This window comes from Nicotiana tomentosiformis, chromosome 11 (genome assembly GCF_000390325.3).
Source record: "Nicotiana tomentosiformis chromosome 11, ASM39032v3, whole genome shotgun sequence".
NCBI classification, from domain to species: domain Eukaryota; kingdom Viridiplantae; phylum Streptophyta; class Magnoliopsida; order Solanales; family Solanaceae; genus Nicotiana; species Nicotiana tomentosiformis.
The window spans coordinates 61,931,709-61,946,758 of NC_090822.1; the positions used below are offsets into that span (position 1 = coordinate 61,931,709).

Genomic DNA, 15,050 nt, shown 5'->3' on the forward strand with positions numbered 1-15,050 from the left:
TCTTGGGTCACATTGTATCAGCAGAGAGTACTCAGGTGGATTCTAAGAAGATTGAGGCAGTCAAGAATTGGCCTAGACCCATATCAGCTACAGAGATCCGTAGTTTCCTAGGTTTTGCGGGCTATTACCATCGATTTGTTGAGGGGTTTTCATCCATAGCAGCCCCGTTGACCAGATTGACCCAGAAGGGTGTCCCGTTTAGGTGGTCAGACGAGTGTGAAGCGAGCTTTCAGAAGCTCAAGACTTCTTTGACCACGGTACCGGTATTGGTGTGACCCACAAGTTCTGGATCTTATACAGTATATTGTGACGCATCTCGTATTGGTCTGGGTGCGGTATTGATGAAAGGTGGCAAGGTTATTGCATATGCTTCATAGCAGCTGAAGGTTCAGGAGAAGAATTACCTTATTCATGATCTAGAGCTGGCAGCCATTGTTCACTCGCTGAAGATTTGGAGGCACTACCTTTACGGTGTGCCATGTGAGGTATTCACTGATCATCGGAGCTTGCAGTATTTGTTCAAGCAGAAGGAACTCAATTTGAGGCAGAGGATGTGGTTGGAGCTATTGAAAGACTATGATATCACCATATTGTATCATCCTGGGAAGGCCAATGTGGTGGCCGGTGCTTTGAGTAAAAAATCAGCTAGTATGGGTAGCCTTGCATATATTCCAGTGGGTGAGAGACCGCTTGCATTGGATGGTCAGGCCTTGGCCAACCAGTTTGTGAGGTTTGATGTTTCTGAGCCTAGCCGTGTTCTAGCTTGTACAGTTGCTCGGCCTTCTTTGTTTGAGCGCATCAGAGATTGGCAGGATGACGATCCTCATTTACTTGTCCTTAGAGACACACTACGGCATGGTGGTACCAAGAAGGTTACTGTTGGATATGACGGAGTTTTGAGGATGCATGGTCGTATTTGTGTGCCTAATGTGGATGGACTTCGTGAGTTGATCCTTAAGGAGGCTCACAGTTCTCGGTATTCTATTCACCCGGGCGCTGCCAAGATGTACCAGGACCTGCGGCAGCATTATTGGTGGAGGAGTATGAAGAAAGATATAGTTGCTTATGTAGGTCGGTGCCTAAATTGTCAGCAGGCAAAATATGAGCATCAGAGACCCGGTGGTTTGCGTCAGCAGATGGAGATTCCTGAGTGGAAATGGGAGCATATCACTATGGACTTTGTTGTTGGACTCCCACGGACTCAGAGGAAGTTCAACGCCGTATGGGTTATTGTGGATAGGCTGACTAAGTCAGCGCACTTCATTCCTGTGGCAGTTACCTATTCCTCGGAGCGGTTAGCAGAGATTTATATTCTTGAGATCGTCCGTCTTCACGGTGTGCCCGTGTCTATCATTTCTGATCGAGGTACGCAGTTTACCTCGCACTTTTGGAGGGCAGTTCAGCGTGAGTTGGGTACGCGGGTTGAGTTGAGCACAACATTTCATCCCCAGACGGAGGGCAGTTCGAGCGTACTATTCAGATCTTGGAGGATATGCTCCGCGATTTTGTTATAGACTTCGGAGGATCATGGGATCAGTTCTTGCCCTTTGCTGAGTTAGCCTACAACAACAGCTACTAGTCGAGCATTCAGATGGCTCCCTATGAGGCATTATATGGTAGGCGGTGTTGGTCGCCAGTTGGGTGGTTCGAGCCGGGGGATGCTCGGTTATTGGGCATAGACTTAGTATAGGATGCCTTGGATAAGGTCAAGATTATTCAGGATCAACTTTGCACAGCTCAGTCCAAGCAGAAGAGTTATGCCGACTGTAGAGTTCATGATGTTGCATTCATGGTCGGTGAGAGAGTGTTACTTCGGGTATCACCCATGAAGGGTGTAATGAGGTTCGGAAAGAAGGGCAAGTAGAGCCCTAGGTATATCGGACCTTTTGAGATTCTGGAGAGAGTGGGAGAGGTGGCTTACAAGCTTGCGTTACCACCTAGTTTAGCAGTTGTTCATCCGGTATTCCATGTATCCATGCTTCAAAAGTATCATGGCGATCCATCCCATGTGTTAGATTTCAGCTCTGTCCAGTTGGACAAGGATTTGACTTACGAGGAGACACCGGTGGCAATTCTAGCCCGGCAAGTTCGCCAGTTAAGATCACAGAGTTACCCTTCAGTTCGAGTATAGTGGAGAGGTCAGCCTACTTAGGCAGCTACTTGGGAGTCCGAGTCCGATATGCGGAGTAGATATCCCCATCTTTTCACCAGCCCAGGCACTTTTCTATGTCCGTTCGAGGACGAACGATTGTTTTAGAGGTGGAGATTGTGATGACCCAAAAGGTCATTTTATGTTTTAGAACTCGAATCTGTGCTCTTAAGCCTTAAAATCTCATTTTTACCCTCCTCGATTTGTGTGCACAGTCCGGGCAGGTTTCCAAAAAGCTTTTATGTTGAAAACTAATAAAAATAAGAATGTTTGCCTTAAAAGTTGATTTTAGTTGACTTCGGTCAATATTTTTGGTAAACGGTCCCGTATCCGTGTTTTGACAGTCCCGGTGGGTCCGTATCGAATTATGGGATCTGGGCGTATGCCCGGAATCGAATTCGGAGGTCCCTAGCTCAAGTTATGATTTTTGATAAAAATTAAAAGTTTGGAAATTTATTTGTTTTAAGAATTGATTGATATTTGACATTGTTAGTATCGGGTCCGTATTTTGATACAGGTTCGTTATGATATTTAAGACCTGTATGTGAAATTTGGTGAGAAACGGAATTGATTTGACATGATTTGGACGTCCAGTTGAGAAAATAGAAATTTTAAAGTGTTCTTGAGAATTTCATTTGAATTGGTGCTAAATTCATAGCTCTAGGTGTTATTTTGGCGATTTGATTGCGCGAGCAGGTCCGTATGATGTTTTTATACTTGTGTGCATGTTTAGTTTGGAGCCCCGAGGGCTTGGGTGAGTTTCGGATAGGCCACAAGTTGTTTTGGACTTTGGAAATCTGTTTTTTCTGGAGAGTCTGTGTTCTGGCATGTCCTTCTTCGCGTTCGCGAAGATACTCTCACGAACGCGAAGAGTAAACTAGGCAGCTGAAGTTTTCTTCTTCGCGAACGCGAAGGCCTGGTCATGAACGTGAAGTGATGGGGGACTTACCCTTCGCGAACGCGAAGCATGTGGGGACATGGGGGGGGGGGGGGTTGGTCGTTGCTTCATCGTGAACGTGAGCCATGTCTCGAGAACGCGAAGGCCAGGGGGAGTAATCATCGCGAGCTGGGTCTTGCGAACGCGAAGTCTTGGCAGCCATTACCCTTCGCGAACGCGACAGTGCTCTTGCGAACGCGATGAACACTATCGCCCAGCACTTAACAGAATCCAAAAACGGGATTTTAGGCAAATTGTTGGTAAGTGATTCTAAACCATTTTCTTTCAATTACCCATTACATTTCTTGAATTTTCAACCTAAAATATAGAGTTTTCATGGTAAAATTAGGGGTTAGGGTAGAAACTAGGGATTTCGGGAATTTGGGGATTTAGACCTCAATTTGAGGTGGGATTCCAAAACTAATTACATATTCGGGCTCAGGGGTGAATGGGTAAGAGGATTTTGGTCCGAACCTCGGGTTTTGACCAAGCGGACCCGGGGTCGATTTTTCGACTTTTTGGAGAAAAGTTTGGGAAATTTAATTTATGCAATATATTTGATTCCTTTAGCAATATCTGATATTATTGAGTCATTTTTTAAATAGATACGAGTGGTTTGAAGGTGAATTCCAAAGGAAAAGCTGTGCTTGAGAATTAAGTGGTTTTCGGAGCGAGGTAAGTGTTGTGTCTAACCTTGACTTGAGGGAATTAGAAACCTTAGATTACTTACTAAGTGAAATTCATGTGAGCGGCGTATATGTGAGGTGATGAGTACTTATGCGCTGCCAAATTTACCTGTTTTCCATGTTTCTCAGTTTTTCTTATATTGTCTCATTCCTATGCCTAATTGCGATGTGTTATACTAGTGTTGTTCAATTTATCGTTCTTATCATGTTTACGTATTTTTTGGTGATAATTGAGTTTTTATTTTAAAGTTGAGATTGATGTTATGGAACCAAATGTTGAGGTAAGGTTTGTACTTGTTATTCTATCTCCCTGTTGATATTTATATATTGCATTATGGTAAGGGAGGGTGTTAATGCATGAAGGGTGATGCCGTGCCATATTGTGAGTGTTAATGCACGTAGGGTGATGCCATGCCATATTGTGAGTATTAATGCACGAAGGGTGATGCCGTGTCATATTGTGAGTGTTAATGCATGAAGGGTGATGTCGTGCCATGATATGAGAGTTAATGCACGAAGGGTGATGTCGTGCCATTTCTATTTATTTTATGGTGAGATTGAGAGTAAAAGTACGAAGGGTGATGCCGTACATTTTTCCTTACTGTATTCATATTCCTATTGATTCATGGTATATTAAGTGCTCTGGTGATCACTCTGTTGTAGTTCTTTAGCTTGTATTCCCCTCAGTATGTTCCCCTCCCGGCATTTCCTGTTTAGTTCTTTATTTTTGATATTTGCATATGCACTGTTAAATTGTACAGGTTGATTTGTAGGTGCCTTGCCTTAGCCTCGTCACTACTTCGTCGAGGTTAGGCTCGACACTTACCCGTACATGGGGTCGGTTGTACTGATGCTGCACTCTGCACTTTCTGTGCAGATTTTGATACCGGCTCAGGTTGATCGAGATTTGCTACTGGTCCGCTGTCCGGAGACTCAAGGTAGATCTGTCGGCGTTCACTGACGTTGAAGTCCCCGTCTATCTTTTATGTCCTACTGTTTTCTTTTATTTAGATAGTTGTATTTCTTTCATACTATTACTTGTAGTAAATTCTAGAATGTTCGTGAATTATGACTCCAGATCCGGGTGGTAGTATTTAATACAGTTTTATGATATTCCGTACTTATTATATTTCATCTTAGTTAATTATTGTTAATTACTGCATGGGAATAAGGAATTGGTTAATGATTCTCTAACGTTGGCTTGCCTAGCAAGTGAAATGTTAGGCGCCATCACGGTCCCGTCGGAGGGAAATTTTGGGTCATGACAGTTGTTTACTGAGAACATTGATCGTTCTCAAGCCTCATTTTAAGTCAAAAATCACGTTTTCTTTAACATTTCACAAATAAACTTTGCGGAAAATGACACGAACCACGGACACAAGTCATAAATCAAATGAAACTACGGAAGGTCTCGAAACATAGAAAAAAGACCTAGTGCTCAAAAAGATCTATTGGCTCGTCACAAAAGCGTGTACCTAAAGATTAGTTATATTAATAGCATGAAAGCCGTTAGCGAAATATCGTTCGCCTTTTTTACCTTTTAGAAATCAATTTTACATTAGACCAAATAGTTATTTAATTGTAAGGCCCCGTAAAATTTTGCAAAAGAAATTAATGTTTCAAGCTCGCCACGACTCGAACTTGTTGAGTTGAACAATGCAACGGAAAGTAAAGGAAGGTTTTTGGAAGAAAAACGCATTTCTACGGTCCATTATGCGACTGAAGAATCACTCTATGGGCCCCATAATGGCCGCAGAAGTGAGGCAGGAGAGGGCCAATTTGGATGCAATTCGGCGGTCGACTATGCGACCGCATAACTGTTCTGTGGTTCATTATGCGACCGCAGAACAGGTCGGTGGGCTGCATAGTGACCGCAAGCACAGACAGATGTTTGCCAGTTTTGGACACCAATTATGCGACCGATATACTCGCATATCGATTATGCGATCGCATATGTGATCGCTGACCTTGTTCCGGAGCTCCATTTTTGGGTTTTTAAAACCCGACCCTAGTTTCTTAAATACACTCGTGTATATCTTCTACTTCTTGACATGGTTGATTTTGATGTCATACTGGGTATGGATTGGCTGTCACCTTATCATGCTATATTAGATTGTCACGCCAAGACGGTGACCTTAGCCTTGCAGGGGTTTCCTCAATTAGAGTGGAGGGGAAATCTTGGCCATTCTTCCAACAGGGTTATCTCTTATGTGAAGGCTCGGCATATGGCCGAGAAGGGGTGTCTAGCTTATTTGGCTTATGTCCACGATTCTAGTGCGGAGGTTCCTTCCATAGATTCGGTGCCGGTTGTTCGTGAGTTTCCAGAGGTGTTTCCTGCAGACCTGCCGAGGATGCCACTCGACAGGGATATTGATTTCTGCATTGATTTGGCTCTGGGCACTCACCCTATTTCCATTCTTCCATATGGCATGGCCCCTCCAGAGTTGAAAGAATTGAAGGAGCAGTTGCAAGATTTGCTTGATAAGGGGTTCATTAGACCTAGTGTCTCGCCATTTTTGAGCTATAATCTGACATTTTAGAGTGAGAGAGACTGCCCTAGAGTGAGAAGGTGTTCTTCAATAATTGTTCTTCAACTCTTGCCTAAGTTTTGGAAGATTAAGAAGGGAAACTCACTAGGTCTTCATCCTAGAGGTAAGATTCTACACCCTAACCCTCAATTTCTAATTTTGTCTAGAAATGGGTAATTAGCAAGATACTTTTTGGGCATGAGATTTGTTTATTTTACATGTATGTGTTATCAAAGGGTGTAGGAAGATTGTTGTGCTAAAAATGGTAAAAGAATTGGGTTGTGGGATGATGGAATCCTCCATAAAAGGACCTTGAAACCTTAATGCACACCTAGTATTTGATAAAATGCTCAAATGAGCTAGAACCATTATCATCATCCTAATTTTGGTTCAACTTGTTATATTTCTAAAATAGATTGAAGTTTCTAGGAATTCCAGAATATTTAGAGTGTAAGGAAGCTCAAGTAAGGTATGTTGACTAAACTCTTCTCTTAGAATTGGATCCCACGATATTCATGTGAATTATGTAAGTCCCGAATGGTTCATTATAAAATTGGCTATTCCAAGTAATATTGGGTTGAAAGATTTATGTTCAACAAGTATTCCAAATGCATTATTTATGTTATGTTATCAATTGAGGATGTGTTAAAAATTTGGGTTGTGCATTAGAAATGTTCTACTTCAAGTTAATTTCAAACGAAGGCTATTATGCCAAATTTTGTGAAGAATCTCTATGTGTCTTAAACTCTTAATTGCTCACATGTGTACTACATTCCTTGATTTGAATTGTTGTTGTTGTTGTTGTTAATGATGTTGATGTTAGAAAGTGAAAAGGTGAGCATAAAATATTAAATATGGCCAACGTGCAAAGAATGATCTTATAATTATGGCCGTTAGTGCCAATGAAATGAAAATATGTGATAGTAATATGAAATGCGATGATTGATATAAAAGGTTGTCTCGAATAAACAACCTAGTCGGTCGGGTCGTGATCGGACACCATGCCGCACACATGGTGGTGATTGTGCTAGAAATTGTAATTGAAATTGTGATTGTGGTCGATGTCCCTAATGGATAGCCGAGCCGATCGGGTCATGATCGGACTCTGTGTTAAAGATGGTGGTATTGATATTGAGAGTAATTATGGTTGATGTCTCTAATGAGATAGTCTAGCCGATCGGGTCGTGATCAGACTCCGTACTGAGAGTACGGTGGTACTGGTATTGTGAATAATAATGGTATTGTGGACAATGGTATATCGATACTAAAAATCTCCCAATGTGAGATATGAAAATTAATTGAAACACTGTCTTGATCCTAAATTGAGGTTTGATGTTGATTAAGGCTTCAATTAACATTATGATAATCTTGTTTGTATTATTTATCATTCTATTGAGAGGGTATTTAGTTATACATACTAGTGCTATTCGACAGTACTAACGTCCCTTTTGCCGGGGGCGCTGCATCTTTAAATGGATGCAGGTGATTCCACAGCATGAGATATTGATCAGTGATAGCAGTACACCTTCTTCCCAACTCACTTGGTGAGCCCCACTTCATCCCGGGGTCATGAATCTTTTGTACTTTGTGTATTCTGTTTGAGGTATAGCCGGGTCCTTATTGCCAGCATTATCATTGTACTCTTCTTTATCTATAGAGGCTCCGTAGACATAGTGTGGGTTGTATATTGGTGCTGGGAAGTAAAACTCGTTATGTTGTATTTGAATTACTATTTCCACTTTAGATTATGAAAAATGTGTGGAACTGAGACTTTAAAAATGAAGTAACTAATGGTAAGAAATTGGTATTGCAGATGTGATCACTTTATTGTTTAATTAACGAAGATATATATATATATATATATATATATATATATATATTCACTTTATTCATGAATGAGTTTGGGTAGAAGGAAATCTAATAGGCTTGCTCGACCGGGTTCACTCGGTTGAGCGTCGGCCGCGCTCTTCGGTTTTGGGGCGTGACATTAATTTTTTTCTAAATTTTAGGACTTTGAAATCAACTAAAATATTGTTTGTTAAAATATTTTCTTATTAGAATAATGTATGAATTTCTAATATTTAGACTCTAAAATCAATTAAAATTTATAAAAATCCTTTCCAACTATGTAACTTAACTATCGTAGAAGTAAGTAAAAACGAAAGGAATACCAAAATCTGAATAATAAAGAACAACGAAACTTTTCACCATCCTAATCAGAAAAATAAATAAGTAAAAAAACCTAAAGTACGTACATAATACATTTCATTTTACAATATCTCTATGATAACTTTGTCCTTTTGTAACTAAAACATTCCTTATCATATCCGACTAAAATTCTTTTTGCTTGAGACCCCTCAATATGTATATAGGATTTTCACACAAAAAGTGCCGACGTTATTATGTAGTTTAAACAGAAACCATGTTGATTATTAATTTGTGTTTAGTTATAAGAATTTATCATCGTATTATATAACCTGACAAGAGTTATGAACAAAAGAACATAACTAAAGTTCTCCCTATGTTATTTCAAAACTATATAATATGAACTATGCATAATACATTTTGACGAGCTCAAAACACACACTTAAATGATGCTCGCTAATCAAATATAGTATAGTATAATATCGTATCCATATGGATTGGATTTAAACAGTATTCTCATAGTTTCTAGCTTGATTGCTATCCAAGAGGATCAACAATTGAGATTTATATAATTTCTAACTAAAATTAACTAAGAGTCTAAAGCGATTGACTAATGACAATCGAAACACATAAGCAAAGAAAGTTATCAGTAAGAGAAAATAGGATTTTGATAGGATAGGTGCAAGATAATTATTTGGGATCTAACTATAAATAATTCACTTCTAATGTTTAAGTGAGTCTCTCGAATTCACTAAATTATTAGTTTATACGTTCAACAGAAACTCCTCTCTCGATTAAGTCTCAATCTCACGATATGAACCAATTTAAGCTATGTGAAGATATAAAAGAATGCGTAATGGATTGGTATTTAGAAGAACCTCTCTCGATTATCCTTCTAACTAGGTTTAATCAATGATTCAACTAGCTTCTTTTCATTACTAAAAATAATTAATGAAGTCAACCAACAATTTAATACAAAGATATCACAAGTTATGCCTCTCTCGATTACATGAACAAGTGAATATAGATGAAACAACTAAATCATCCAAAAATACTTCAATACATAAAACTAGAGTTATAATCCACAAAAAATCATCAATACATCAAATCCATCAAACCTTAATGGAAATACTACTCCATAATCATGGAGTAATATAATAAAAGTGTAAGAAAACATAGATTCGATCCAAACTCGGGTCTTGAGTGAGGAAGGAATGATGAAATTCTTGTGCTTGTGTTCGATACTATTTCACCAATCGAGTCATATTTATCCAACATATTCATACCTAACGATTTTTCACAAAGCGGTGACGAAAGGTATAACTTGTACAAATCTTTCCATTTTCCAAGTCGATCTGATCCATTCATTCGTAGAGCTATTTACTCGATCGCAAATATTTCTACTAACAGAGGGGCAAATAGTCAATTTTGAAAGAACTTATTGTCAAACTCTTTCAGATATGAATTTATCTGATTCAGAAGGGGAGAACTTGTATCAGTATCTCAATTTCAATTCAAATATGAGTTTGATTCACACTCCATATTCTGAAAAAGATTTATCATCCGAAAAGAGGAAAAAATGGAGTCTTTGTCTATAGAAATGCATTGAGAAACGGCAGATGTATAGAACCTTTCAACGAGATAGTGCTTTTTCAACTCTCTCAAATTGGAATCTATTCCTTCCAACTCCTCCTTAGCCTCCTTAGGTCCAAAATATGTCAAAAGTCTAGAAAATAATATTTTTTTATGTATTTATACCAAGTAGGGTCGGGCCCAGATGAAACCTCCCTTTCCTAGCCGAAATAGAAAAACTTGCAAACTTATTACTTTTCATGCGTCGTACTAAGCTACGCAGGGTGCGTAGTATTAGTGTAATTTTCTCGGTTGTAAACTCTCTGAACATAGCTTGTTTGACAAAATTTTGTACTGATGCTACCACTATTCCACGCACTATGCCTAGCATTAGTGTATTTTTCTGTCAGACCCAAAAATTACAACTCTTTGAACTTCTCAAATTTCTGACGCACATTTGCACTGATACGTCGCACTGTGCTACGCATGGTGCGTCGCATTAGTGCATTTCCTTAGAGTGTTTCTTCTTTCTTGATTTTTGACGTCCAGAAGTGATCCTCGGCCCCCCCGAACACGATCCCGGCTATTCCCTTTGGCTTTTACTCAAACTTCAAAGCTCCTATTATTTGATTTAGCTCCACAATATCTACATAACTCAGAATCATTCCTACACGGCATAAACTACGCAATAAGTGCAAAATACTACAAATTAAAGCTCAACACAAGTAAAGTACAGTGAATTAGAGTGCAATAAGCAACTAATACACGAGATTATAGACTGTCATCAATACCCCACACTTAAACCATTGCTCGTCCTCGAGCAATCAAACTACACTTCATATAGACACGGCATTTTTAAACAGCTCGCCTAACTCATCACACCAAGAATAATTAAAACAGACTAAGCACTCTAACGTAACATCCTCGCCTCAAGATTTGACTAAAAAACACCACGCAATTATCACAACCCGCTCACTTACTCTACACAGAGGTCAACGACATTACTTTTCCTTTGTTAATCAAGTGCCCTCACACAACAATAGAGAGTAGTTCCACATACAATAAAATTTAAAAATAATTAGGAACTCATGATAGAAAGAATTCGCTCACTCTCATAAACAGCATTCATATTCCACAAAAGACGTATCATAGGCTGGCCCGTAGTGTACTACTCTACTAATTGAGCTCATTCAGTCAAGGATCAAGTAGAACTTTAATTGGTTGTAATGTAGGCTGTGGGACGGGTAGGATACATTTAGATATAAGAGTGACTACACCTCCCTAAGCACTTTTATACATACAATTAACCATTCAAAACCCCACACTTATGTCAAACCATAACTCCACCTTCACATCAATATACGTCAACTCCCAACTTCATTAAGATCGGATATATCAAGAGTTACCACTATCAAGAAATATTTTTCACAACAATGTAACTATTTTTCTTTTTCTTTTCTTATTCAATTCAAGTGGCTCTTACTTTTTCAAAACAAAGCACATTTCTCCTATTTCAATAGTTCCACTCAAAAGCCAACCCAACACCCCACACTTTAACTTTTACAAAGTTCATAACAAATTCAAGTGCTCATAAGAGGTAAAAGGTTCAAATAGATGGTCAATTCAAACAAATGGATAAGGCTTATAATGTGATTGCCAAATAAATATGATTAGAGGCTCAAAGGGGTGAACTAAGATACATAACAATTAGGTGGGTAAAAGCATATAATTGGCCTATATCACTTCCAAGACTGAATAAAACTACTATTTCGCTTTGCAAACACACGGGGCAAGTTCTAGACATCAAATACAATGCACAGAATAACACAAAAATCTCACACACACATGGCATATAGCTCACTCAAAATCGTAATTATCAAGACACTCTAGTCAAAATAGTTAAGATCATAGAATTTAAGGTACTTATACAAGAGTCAATACTGAGCCTAAGCGTCACAACTAAAGCACTCACTATTCTCAAGGCATAATAAAGTCAAGAGATATTGCCTTCCATTCAAACCAGAGCACAAGGTTTCCTACTCCTAACAAAAAGAAAAACTAACTACACCCGGTTCAAACAAAACCCTTAAAAAAGAATTGTCGAACAAAGAAAAACTAAGGGGAAATTATTACACTACCTAACAAAAGAAAATCTTTTTGCCTTTTTTTCTTTCGATTTTAATCCCTCAAGAAACCTATCGATAATATCCATCATCGGAAAATATCGAAAAATTTAAAAAAAAATGTTCTATCTCTAACTACTAAAACTTCGAAAAAGAAACACATATACAAACATACATACAAATATCCCCCACCCCACACTTTAAGTTGTGGCATGTCCCCATGACACACAATTAAAAAGCATAAGGTAAAGGAAACTTCCCTGAATATCTCGTCGGGGTCTGAGTCAAAGTCGTGCTCCATTCCTCGCGCCCGGACTAATGCACATATCCATGCAGACAGCTTCTTCTCAGCCTTCTAGGGGTACACCCCATACTTATATTTCTCACTCACTGCAGCCTTCTCTTTTGCGCCCTTTACTTTCCACTCAACACTTGCAGCTGATTTGTCCTTTTGCACCCCCTTTTCTACCTCCATCTTGAAAGTTACAGTTTCCTTACTCACTCTAAGCATGAGTTTTATCTCTTGTATATCTAATATAGCTCTGCCCGCCGCTAAGAATGGTCTTCCTAGGATGAGGGGGACCTCCTTGTTTTCCTCCATTTTTACCACTATAAAATCCTTAGGAAATACGAACTTATCCACCCGAACTAACACATCTTCAACTATCCCCTCAGGTATTAGAGTCGTTTGGTCAGCCAGCTGCAACGATATTGGTGCAGACCTTATCTTTCCAATCTCCTTCTCCAACTTCCTGTAAATAGTTAGAGGCATTAAATTAATTGAGGCACCAGAATCACATAATGACTTATCGAAATTAATATTTCCTAAAGAGCAAGGTATAGTAAAACTCCCTGGATCTCCACACTTTTGTGGGATTTTATTTTGAAATATCGCGCTACAATGCTCTATGAGCTTGACCACTGAGGTCTCCTCTATTTTCCTCATCTTTGTCAGGATCTCCTTCAAGAATTTAGCATAAGCCGAAATTTGTGAGAGCAAGTTTACATGAACCTGTTTCAGCAACTTCCGTGAATAGCAAGTTTACATGAACTTGTTTCAGCACGTCCAGAAATCTCTCAAACTGCTTGTCCATCTTTTCACTATATGGAATTTGGGAAAAAGGTAAAGCAGGCATATGCTCGCTCCACTCGGGTTCCTCCCTTCTCGAATTTTCTTTTCTCCTCTTATTCTCAGCTTTCTTCTGGCCTTTCTTCTTTTTATCAACATCATTCTTCAGCTGCTCCCCACTTTCCTTTTTAAGTATCACAAAATTCTAGATCGGGGTGGGGTCTTTCAACACTTGCCCACTTCTCAAGGTTACATCATTCACTGTTTCATTGGAGTTTCTTTCAGTATCAGCGGGGAGAGTTCCTGGAACCCTATCAGATAATATTGTTGCAATCTTTCCCACTTGCATCTCTAAATTTCGAATTGATGCCCTTTGTACTTCAAATCATTTAGCAGTTTTCACAATGAGGGCCTTCATGAGATCTTCAAGACCCGGCTGATTGGGCTGTTGAGGTTGAAATTGCTGTCTTGGCTAATTCATAAATCCAGGAGCTCCTTGTCCCTGAAATCTGGGGTTGCTTTGTTGCCATGCATTTGTGGAAACCCCACGTGAACTCCTTGAAAAAATAGGGTGCTTCTGACCCATTAGGGTGTCCTCATCCACATATATCACAAGCTGCGTGAGGATCACTTTGTATTGCAGCTAAGATCAGCTTTTATTAGCATAGCCATAGCATCAAGTTATACCTGCACAAATGTATTAGCATCAACTTGGTGAATACCAGTTGATCTTCTTCTTTCAGCACTCTCAGAGGGCCACTGATTTGTATCTTCAGATAACTCATCAAGAATTGTAACTATCTCCTCTGAAGTCTTCTTCATCAACGGGCCTCCGACTGCATTGCTCAATATTTTATGCGAGGCCGGTGTCAAACTATCCCAAAAGTCCTAAAATTGCATCCAGAGTTCAATTCCACTACGTTGACACTTTCTAACTATCTCCTTAAACCTCTCCTATGCTTCAAAAACAGTTTCAGTCTCTTTCTGTCAGAAGTTATGGATTTCACTTATAAACTTGCCCGACCTAGCTGAGGCGAAATATTTATCAAGAAATTTTCTGTTCATCCCATCCCATGCTCTAATCGATCACGTGGTCAAGCTTCGAAGCCACTACTTTGCATCATCTTTAAGTGAAAAGGGGAATGCCCTTAAGTACACTGCATCTTGTGACACCCCATTATATTGAAAGATGTTCATGATCTCCTCAAAGTCCATTAGATGTGTGTTTGGATCTTCGTTCATCTTTCCTCTGAAAACACAACAATTCTGAATGGGGGTGGTCTAACACTTGATAATCCTTGATTGTATACTAGTCTAGCATAATAACCAAGTGATCTCTTAGGCCCGGGAGCTATATTTTCGAACTGGTCTGTAGCCAAGGGTTGATTTCGAGAAATTCTCCGAGCCCTTTCTTCTTCATAGATAATCTGTGCATCTCTAATAGCTGCTTCCTCAGCATCCCGTGCAGCTTTTTCTCATTGTTGGGATGCCTTTCTTGCAGCCAAAACTACCTTATCATCACCATTTACGGCCATAGTTTCTTTGTATGAGGGTTGCCCAACCTTTTCTAACATCTCGGTGAGATTTTTTTCCTTCTTCAGTTGTTGCAAAAGTTTATCTATCTCTGACTCGTATGGTAGCACTTATTTCTCAAAAGCTCGAGTCATGCACCAATCTTAACCTGTAACCTATGCACCGTCAACCAACACCAAAACGTAAAAAGAGAAAAAATAAAAATAAAAAGAAAAAGAACAAATTCCTAAATTAGCACTATAAACTATTTCAAACACTATTGATTGCCAATCCCCGGCAATGGCGCCAAAATTTGACGAGTACAAAAC

General features: G+C 39.3%; 2 protein-coding genes and 1 non-coding gene across 3 annotated transcripts; 2 read left to right on the forward strand and 1 right to left on the reverse strand.

Annotated features, from left to right (window-relative positions):
• The first annotated feature begins 551 nt into the window (after positions 1–551).
• On the forward strand, positions 552–4,538 carry LOC138901550 (uncharacterized). Its single transcript, XM_070189322.1, has 2 exons — positions 552–942; positions 4,534–4,538. The coding sequence occupies exons 1-2, from the start codon at positions 552–554 to the stop codon at positions 4,536–4,538; spliced, it is 396 nt and encodes a 131-aa protein (XP_070045423.1).
• A 7,957-nt stretch (positions 4,539–12,495) lies between these two features.
• Positions 12,496–13,558, reverse strand: LOC138901551 (uncharacterized). Its single transcript, XM_070189323.1, has 4 exons — positions 13,463–13,558; positions 13,153–13,378; positions 13,041–13,101; positions 12,496–12,892 (listed from the first exon to the last, which is right to left on the reverse strand). The coding sequence occupies exons 1-4, from the start codon at positions 13,556–13,558 to the stop codon at positions 12,496–12,498; spliced, it is 780 nt and encodes a 259-aa protein (XP_070045424.1).
• Positions 13,559–14,119: 561 nt separating this feature from the next.
• LOC117281774 (small nucleolar RNA R71) lies at positions 14,120–14,226 on the forward strand. Its single transcript, XR_004512404.1, has one exon. It is a non-coding gene; the product is annotated as a small nucleolar RNA R71 (small nucleolar RNA).
• The last annotated feature ends 824 nt before the right edge of the window (positions 14,227–15,050 follow it).

Excerpts from the sequence above, each read along its gene's own strand:
- LOC138901551 (XM_070189323.1), bottom strand. The coding sequence starts at position 13,558 with ATGCAAGTGGGAAAGATTGCAACAATATTATCTGATAGGGTTCCAGGA. Across the intron at positions 13,379-13,462 it reads CCAATGAAACAGTGAATGAT|CTGAAGAATGATGTTGATAA; the intron begins GTAACCTTGAGA and ends AGTGGGGAGCAG. Across the intron at positions 12,893-13,040 it reads GGTCAAGCTCATAGAGCATT|GAAGTTGGAGAAGGAGATTG; the intron begins GTAGCGCGATAT and ends AACTATTTACAG.
- LOC138901550 (XM_070189322.1), top strand. The coding sequence starts at position 552 with ATGTGGTTGGAGCTATTGAAAGACTATGATATCACCATATTGTATCAT.